The following is a 9,572-nucleotide window of genomic DNA, read 5'->3' on the forward strand; positions in this document are numbered from 1 at the left end:
AGATAATGGGAGAAGAAGAAGCTGGGTGGGTAACACCATGCTTAGGAATCTGGATTCTATACCATAGACAATGGGTAACAGATGAAGGGTATTGAACAGAGAAATAATAGAATCAGATTTACACTATAGAAAGATTATTCCAATATGGTACCTAGTAATGACTTATATCCCAGCATTTATAAGAGTGTATAATTAATTTTTCATTCTTGTTTATCTCCCCCTCTAGAGTTTGAGCTTTAATTGAACTGAACTCCATTTCATTCCGTGTGTATGTGATCACGTGTATATGTGTGTGTGTGTGTGTGTGTGTGTGTGTGTGTGCGCGCGCATTTATTTCTTGGCAGCCACTTGGGGTTCATTGTACAAAACTTTCTCCTGAACAATCAAATATGTATGTTCCTCAGTTTTCTTGAAAACTGAGATATTATACCCCGATCTAAGACACAAATACAGACAGAAGTAAAGATAAACTCTCTGGGGAGATTCTTTTAATGAGGTACAAAAAGAAGCCAGTATGTCAGTTGGGCATGAGTTTGAAAGAAAGCACAACAACTTTCCGCACTCAACAAAGATGACTCCACATCTGCCCCTGCCCCACATCCTCCCCGGCCCGTCCCCCAGAACCTCTGCCATGGTGAGGAAGAAGGTCATCGGAACCCAGGGTCGATGATGATGACACAGGATATCATTGCTCCCCACCCACATCTATGGAGAAGTTAACATCTTCCTTCATGAAGAAACTGAACCTTCCCATAACTTTTCCTGCAGGAAGACACAGTTAACAACACATTAGCACAAGAGGAAATTTTGCATAATAATAGAGCTGAAAGGAACCAAAGAGATCTTGAGGCGGAACCTCATTTTGCAGGTTAGGCAATGGATTCTCTGAAAAGGAATGTCCTTTTCAGAGGCACAAGCAGAATTTCCCCAGGCTGGTGAATCCTCCACCCCACCTGCTGCTTCCACTGATCCCAAGGACCAGGCTGGTCACCCAATGTCTTAAAACATCCAAGGAGTGATTCTGCCACAGGAAGTTGAAGTGCCTGCCCTTTAGCCTTTCCTGGTCAGCAGGACCTGTGACATAGCTGCGTCCCGCTTTAAGAGGACAGCTTCCACCACACGTTCCCTCCGTGTCCTTGAATACAAGCTAGTCTCTAGGCCAAAGGCCCAGTGTGTGAAGGTTACAGAGGTGCCACTTTGGTGAAGCAAACATTCTTGCATAGGAGTAAATAAGAACACATATCCTTCTGGGCTGAGGGCTTAGGCTTACCTTGCAATTTTAACTTGTTAAGATAATCAGAAAAATGAAAAAGACAAGATCTAAAGTGGCCAAAGTACAGTGGTCTAAAAGAGAATTAACAATGAGCAAAGTGCACTTGCTGTACAAACAGTAAATGCTAAGTTGCCTGTTCTACACCAAAGAAGGGACATCTTTCCAGTTGTTTGCCTTCAAGAACACTGTGCAGGCCACACAAAATGTGTAAAGAAATCATGCCCATGGGATGCAGGTCCAAGTGCTGACAGCTTGCATCCCCCTATTTCAAATATACTTTGATTCCAGAGAGGAAGGGAAAAGGAACTAGAGATTGAAACATCAACAATGATAGAGAATCATTGATTGGCTGCCTCCTACACGCCCCCTACTGGGGATCGAGTTGGCAAACTTGGCATGTGCCCTTGACTGGAATCAAACCCGGGAATCTAAAGTCTGCAGGCAAACACTCTACCCACTGACCCATCCCCCTATTTTAGATAAAAGAAAAAATATTTGTGGTAGCCATATTCCCTCTATCCCTCTTAAGACTACAGATATTTAGAGCCACTAGGAAACTGAGGAGGACAAAGGCCCTCTAGCCACAGTTTGTCTAAGGAAGAAGCTGTGTTATGGCCTTTTAGAAGTCATGTAGGATAATAATTTTCAATTTTTCTGTCTTTATTGATTTGAGTGAGAGAAAAAGGTAGACAAAGAGAGAGCAGAAACATCAGTGACAGAGATTCATTGACTCTTTGCTTCCTGCATGCTCCCCTACTGGGGATTGAGCCCAAATCGTGGGCATGTACCCTGACTGGAAATTGAACTGGTTACCTCGGTGCATGGGACGATGCTCAACCAATTGAGCCACTTCAACCGGGCTCAATTGTTTTTGAGTGTTGGGCTTAGGACCCTTTCTGCAAGCAAGATATTATATGGAACTCCACAACTGGAAATAGTCAAAAGCTGAACTTGGAGTTGGAGACCACCCCAGTTATCCCTTTAACACTTTAGGTGACTTCTGATTGCCTCTACAGTATCTCTGGACTCTCGGGCAGCAATTTGAAAACTCATGCTATTGTTGGACTTCAACTAAGAGATAGGAGTTGGAGGTTCTGTAATGAATGATTGAGCAAATAATGGTGGCCCAATCCTGGCCTGACTATGAGGTGGTCAGTTTTCTATCCACACCTGCTGCTTCCAGGTGGGACTAAGTACAGCTCACGGAGAGCTAAGCAGACTCATGGAAAGAAGAGAGGTTTGCAGTGGAGGGCTCTGGCCCCAGCTTCTTCCCCCTCCCTGCCCGCATGAAGTACTCACAAGTTCTCAATGCACAAGTGGCATTCATTCCCATAGGTGATATAGTCAGAACCACAAACAGGCAGGTATGTGATGGGGCAAGGGATAGCCACCACTGGGTACTTCTTGTAAATGCTGCAGTCCACCTGTGACAGACAAGGGGAATGTTCTGCATTGCTCCTGGATCCCAGGCTAGGCTAGCCTGGCCTCTATTGTACAGGAAGCAAAATACCAACCTAGAAGTTCCAGCTCAGATATTCTGATGCTGGTGCTTATACTTTAAGCAATCATGTCACTATGACAAATACCAGTCACACTGGCACCACTTCTATTATGACTTGTGCATGCAGTTAGCAATTCCTGAGCCTTTCCAGGCCAGGCATTAAACTTAAATCTTACAGGAATTTTGTTTAATCTTCAGAGCAACTGAATAGAGTAGGTTCTACTATTACGACTATTGATAGGGTTGGGGGAGATGAAGGCTTGGAAGAGAGAATTTGTATCACATAAAAGCTAGGAAGTGGTTAGGTTGAGATCTGAATCCAGAGCCTGTGCAATTAAGCAAGATCCTGCCTCTGAAATGTTGTCCTTTCCATCAAGACTTCACCAATCTCTCAACTGGAAGTCATCTCACTCTTTTCTAACTCGGGAATAATTTTAATTCTATGGTTACTCATGTCATCCTTCTTCAAACAGCAGGGGAGATTTCTTTATCTGTGTCTGCCTCCACTTTTTACCACCCTAAACATACTGACTTAATGCTCCATATATATTTGGTAATTATTTGTTGACTAAGTGACAGTCAACAGTAATGAAAATGTAATTCAATATACTCACGGTTCTTAAAGACAGACTAGCAGCTTCTGAAAGAGAAATAGAGATAGAAATGTTAATAATAAAGCGAAGTCTTGAAGTCTCATTAATTAATGTCATTTTGATCCCAGAGATTAAGACTCTGTGTTTTCTCTGGCAATAAGTCTCAGCACACACCCCATTCTTATGCAAAAATTTTGGCTGTTTGCAAACAGTCATTAGGTAAACCCTTGGTTCAGGCAAGGGAATTACCCAAATCTCCTCCCTTCCTTACCATGGGACACTTCTGGAGCTCATTGTGACATTGGTAGTGGTTTAAAGTCAGGTCGCAACAGGCGGTATGGTAGCCACCATTGCCAAGAACTGAAGCACCATCTTGGATATTCTTCCCCTTCTAATTGATATGAAGGGTTGCAATAACATTATAAGGTGTTTACATCTTCTTTTATTTCTTTAACCATATGGAAAGTCTAATTGTTGACTCCTGGCCTCTGAAGAATTGTATTTTATTTCAAACCTTCCGAATTGATTTGAGGAGGCATCCAAGTTGTTCTGCATCTTTGCTCAGAGGAATAGTATCCAATAACAGGAATAGTATCCAATATTGTATAACAACTCCCAATGTTCTTATGAAGAAAAGAGTTCATTTCTTTGTTCCATGGATTTTTTCCCAAAAATCCTTGAATGGGAAGACACTACTAGACCTAACCTTCTCCTGCCCTCCCAATTCTATTAGGGACATAAGATTCTCCTTTCCCAGGTCAGGGCTGTTTCTTTTCTAATCCAGTATGCATTTGATCCTAAACCCATATAGTTAAAAGCCACACAACCAGACACTTCTCTCAGATGCTCACCTCCTTGGAAAAACAAGCTTAATGGTTGTTCACTCTCTACCCTTCCCTCACCTGAGCTGCTGCAGAAGTAGTTCACCGAGCACAGCAAGAGGAGGCCCCCAATGATCTTCATGGTGGAGGTGGCCTCTATGCAAAGGCTGCTGAGGCTGTCACAGCAGCTGTATCAGCCATGAAGTAGGATAGGGGCCATATTTATATGGCAATGACTGGCTTCCCCGCCTCTGCTCTGAGGTGATTCAGAGTCAATGCTCCTTTGAGAGGCTCTCAAAGCACAATATCACACCCTGGGTGGTGTGGCAGTCCATGTCACTTAATTGGTACTTCCTATCTGACCAACACATTAGTTATTTGAGGTGAGAACTATTTTTCTGTCTGTCCCAAAGGTGGGGACTGGTAGAATCCTAAACCTCTTGTATTAGAAGAACTTGACTTGGCCTAGTTATGAAATAAGTGCAAATATCAAAGTTTCTTTAGTTCACAAACACCCAGATCTGAAAGATCATACTTATATTTATATTTTGACTTCTGGGAACTATAGTTTTATTTTTGAGGCAATAAACCTATGAAGCAAGCTGGGACCTAGTGGAAGGAACAGTGATTTTAGCATTTATGAAGTTTGGAGAAGAGTGTTGACATTTTCTAGCTGTGTGATCTTGGGTAAGTCATTCATGAAGCTACCAGGAACACTGGGTTATGTTGTGGTAACATATAACCCAAGGTGTACGTGGCTCAGAACAAATTATATTTTTTAATTAAGCTGAACATGTAAGGTGGTCAGCTAATGGTCCTGCATTATCTTCAACGGGTCCCAGGTGGGCAGAGTTATCACTATTTGAAATGTTGTTCATTGTCAAGATTAAGTGAAGATGTCTTCTTGAGGCTCTCCTTTTTCAGAAATTAAATATTTCATTCCAGAGCTGACACCATTGCCACTTTCCCTCACCATCCGGTGAGCTGCCCCAATCATAGAGGATGTGGAGTGTGTTATTACCTTGTCCTTGGACAACCAGATGGGGGAGAACTGAAAATAGTTTGCAAATGACACAGAAACTATCCCAGAACTTTAGCTGCATTCCATCTCGATCGGGAACTATTACTTGCCACAACATAGTTCACATAATTGGTGTCACGTACGTGACAATCCAAAGTGCAGTGCATGTAATTGTAATTGTGATGATGATGATGATTACTGATGAGACAAGAGTTTCTGCTACAGGTTCCTGACATTAGCTTATAAACTGCATTGGGCCAAATGGCTGTTGTTTGTCTACTGAGTTTAAGGGCATAGGAATGAATGAAAACCTGGGGAAGTCACTTTACTCTTCTCCCCCAATGCTCTGCCGGGTAGGTTTATTCTAGTACATTCTGAAACACAGTATCTGCAAAAGATTATAAGCTAATAAAATACGTTGAATGACTCCATAAGTTTTGAATCTTACATCTGTTTGGGGATCAATATAATCTAGTAGAAAGAATATAGCCATGGCCCAGCTGGTATGGTTCAGTGGTTGAGTGTGGATCCATCAGCCCAGGTTGCAGGCTCAATCCCCCGTAGGGGGCATGCAGGAGGCCACTGATCTATGATTCTCTCCCATCAATGATGTTGCTATCTATCTCTCCCTCTCCCTCCCTCCCTCTGAAATCAATTAAAAAACATATATTTAAAAAAAATAATGTGGTCATGAAGTCCAGTGGATTTTATTTGTGATCTTATTTTAAATATAAGTTGACTCTGTGACTTTGAGTCTATAGGTTAAGCTCTGGATATTTTAGTTTCTCATCTGTGACAGAGAAATAATGTTTTACCTCACAGAGTGGTTTGAGGGTTAAATGAGATTATATATATAAATGTGTGTGTGTGTGTGTGTGTGTGTGTGTGTGTGTGTGTGTGTGCGCGCGCCAAGATCATAATTAGAGCTTGATATATGGTACTTAATTATAGGGAATGTGATAACTCTTGAGGAAGGAATTTGTATGACCCTTATTTTATCAGGGAGTAAGTTGAGGCTCAGAGGATTTAAGTAATCTCACCCAAGACCAAGATACGAATTAATGGAGAAGACTGCTTTGAGTTCAGTCATGGAAAAGAAGCAAAGAAATCATCCTAATAAAGAGATTTTGTAAGTCTTATTATTTCTATGAACTTGTGAAGAGAATGAATACTGAAAAAAAGCCATTATATTTCAAGAATAGGAGTCATCACTGCAGTTTGAAAATGCAATTTTAACAAAGAGGGGTGGGAATGGAATCAATGGATGACCAGGGTAAAGTGGAAAGATAAGGCTACAATATTGTTGTTTTCTTTTGTTGGTTTTTTTTTTAGATGTGTGATAGTAAAGGGGAGGAGGAGAATGGAAGAGGCAAATGCTTCAGAGAGGTCTAAGCTAGACTGTGCATGCCTTAAAGCGAAAGGGAAGAACTTTAAAATACATGCTGTAGGGTGGTTAATTAGAGGAATTAGAAAAGCAGGAAATAAGATGAACAGCACACATTGAAGCACCATTCCCTCTGATACAGAGACAGAGAAGACTAGATGAATCTAAAGAAGATACTTTGAAAGGTTGAGGGAGAAGGATGTGGAGAAACCCATGGTAAGGTTGGGTCCAGCTTTTAAGTTCTGATGGTGACTCTGGCAGTGCAAGATTTGGGTTGGTCTGGAAGCTGGAGAAGGATGGAGAAGGCTTGGCACAGTCATCAATGGGAGCTGTCAGAGAGTCAACAGGGCTATAAAAATGAACAGCCACTAGACAAAATCGGCACTAGATATTAGCAGGTCCTGGCAGCACCATGCTGAATACTTCTGTATGGTACTGAGTGAGCAATGGAAAAAAGGGATTTTGTGGACAGAGAGTGTGTACATCAGAGACTTGAGGGGGAGCCATAAAGACTGTGGTCGGCTTGGAAGAGAGTTAAGTGTTCAAGAAAATTCTGATGGATTATGCAAGGTGTGAGCAGTTAAGGATTTAGAGGTCAAGGTTTGGGCTTTGTGTGAACTCAAGTAGGTGTGGGCAATATGAACTTGAACAATTGTGTATGGAGGCAGTGGCTAATAGGCCAAGTTTCAGATGAATTTCTCAGGGGCGGGGCTAAGATAATGATCCTCAGGGTGTATCTCAAGACAAAACAGATGAAGAATGGGTGGAGATAAAGGTCTTTGGGTTTTAAAAGGTGAGGAAACGTGAGGTCAAATGATCAAGTGTGAACTGTTTTGTAGTTTGGCAGCTATTCACAGGGAGAGAACATTTTCAAGCTGCACATTGAGCCACAAAGTGTAGAGGGTCCTTTGGGAGTGAAAGATAAGCCTGTGAAGAAAAACAAACAAACAGACACTGTCCATTTTTTGCCAAGGAAAGTTTATTTATTCCTCCTCATATTCCTGCAAGGGGCCCAAACTGGAGGCCTTGTCAGGGAGGACCACTACAACAGTGTTTCCACTCTAGGGAAGGCATGACAGAATGAAAAACATAAAAATAAAAACAAAGGTATGAAATAAGAAGACAGTTTGAGAGTGTTGAATCCTTCATTTCTTTCCCAGTGGACTTGGGGTGCCACAGGGAAGAGAAAGGTGGCCCATAGAGGGTTAGACACGTGTGAGAGAATTAATTGGAGCATGGCTTGAATGAAGAGTTCTGGGGTTACTTAGCTGGAGGGAAAACAGCACCACAGCTGCGCAGTAATCCAAGTACAGAATAATGGCTGTTGTAGGACATGGAAGTAATAATATGAAAATCAACCATGTAATAAGCACTTACTCTGTGGCAGAGCTCTGCTACACCTGCTGTGTGCATGATCTCATTTAAGGCTTCCACTAATCTTATAAAATAGAGGTGGTGTTTGTCCTGTTATTTAAAGGCTGCAGTGGCTTAGAGAAGTGGCTAGTTTAAAGTTAACGGCCAATGCTTTTAGTAACTCTGATGTATTGTCTTCACATTTAACTTTAGAGATAGATTTGAAGACACATTCAACATTGGAATAACAGGAGTGGACCTGGCAGAATCAGAGCAGTCAGGAAGGACAGCTGATGTTTCCAATGAGCCAGAGGGAGTTGAGCAGTGGGTCAGAGTGCGTGGCATTTTCATGGGTGAGTATCATCTGGAGAGAGGGATGGGGACAGGGGGTGATTGAGAGTCAGGAGACAAGGGTTCTTTCCCTGTCCCCTCACCGTCATCTATCAGAGGTGCAATGTGTGACAGTCCCTTCTCCATGTTGTGCTTCCTGCTTCCCAAACATCTAGTGAGATTAGCCTAGGTGGCTGCTTCGAGTTCTCCAATTAAAAATTAGTATTCCTACATGATCTCACTTATTCATGGATAATAGAGACCATTATAAACTTTTGAACAATAATAGATACAGAGGCAGGGCTGCCTCAAACAGATTGTCAAACTGCAGCGGGAAGGCCGGGGAGGGTTGAGGGGCAGGAGGAAGGGGGGTAAGAGATCAAGCTAAGGACTTGTATGCATGCATATAAGCATAAACAATGGACATAAGACACTGGGGTGTAGGGGAGGCCAGGGGATTGTCAAGGGCGGGGGAAATAAAAGGACACATATGTAATACTCTTTGTAATACTTCAAGCAATAAGAAAAAATATTATGCTAAATAAAATGATTTTCCTTAAAGCTCTTAAAAAAATTAGTATTCTTGGACACTAACTTGTACGAATGATGAATAAGGCTGATTTGGGGTGAGTGGCAAGAAGTTGGAATTCCCCTATGTATTTAGGTTTTTATCTCCTAATTGCTGCACCAGCCCACCCCCAACCACCAGGCTCCTTCCTTTCTGGCATCCAGCAGAGACTCCATTCAACACCCTGCAGGCGAGGCCTTCTGGTGACAGTTTTTAAATCCATGGTCCAGATTTGGCTGCACTAGCTCTAGCCTTTTGTCTGTCCTCTTCTCCCTCCCTTATGTGATGATGCCTTTACACTACAGCTTTCTTCTTATCTTCTTGTTTTCAGTTTTTGATGCAGTCCCTACTGTGGTCATGCCTCTGTGTGCACTGAGGCACAGGGACATTTGCATTTTGATCTTGTATCTAGCAGGAGTTCAGTCCATTTCTCCTGGGAAAAGGAAGTGAGCACATGCAGGAATATTATATTTTGGTTCTACTCAATTTTCTTTGAATGATTAAGAGTAAATAGTTCTAATCATGGAACTATTGAATTGAATAGTAATGATTTTTTTCTGTTGGTTCATGTTGCTCCCAGATGACAGCACACTATCTGTATCTAGACCATACACACACACACACACACACACGCACCTCCATCCCATCTCTTATTAGTAAAATAATGTCTATTTTGTTCACTAGTGAAGGGAACACCTGTAGCCCCAGTCAACCAACATTAGTGAATA

The 9,572-nt window shown here is 42.1% G+C and overlaps 1 protein-coding gene across 2 annotated transcripts; it reads right to left on the minus strand.

Annotated features, from left to right (window-relative positions):
* Positions 1-460: 460 nt before the first annotated feature.
* SPINK7 (serine peptidase inhibitor Kazal type 7) lies at positions 461-4,439 on the minus strand. Of its 2 annotated transcripts, none has more exons than XM_036313097.1 (4): positions 4,219-4,439; positions 3,389-3,414; positions 2,573-2,697; positions 461-762 (listed from the first exon to the last, which is right to left on the minus strand). In XM_036313097.1, exons 1-4 carry the CDS (start codon positions 4,328-4,330, stop codon positions 717-719), a joined length of 309 nt encoding a protein of 102 aa, XP_036168990.1. In that variant the 5' UTR covers positions 4,331-4,439; the 3' UTR covers positions 461-716. The 2 variants fall into 2 exon arrangements, with proteins under 2 accessions (XP_036168990.1, XP_036168991.1); XM_036313098.1 differs by having other exon boundaries at positions 4,270-4,421.
* Between the last annotated feature and the right edge of the window lie 5,133 nt (positions 4,440-9,572).

The sequence above is a fragment of the Myotis myotis genome, unplaced genomic scaffold (genome assembly GCF_014108235.1).
Source record: "Myotis myotis isolate mMyoMyo1 unplaced genomic scaffold, mMyoMyo1.p scaffold_m19_p_6, whole genome shotgun sequence".
Lineage (NCBI taxonomy): Eukaryota > Metazoa > Chordata > Mammalia > Chiroptera > Vespertilionidae > Myotis > Myotis myotis.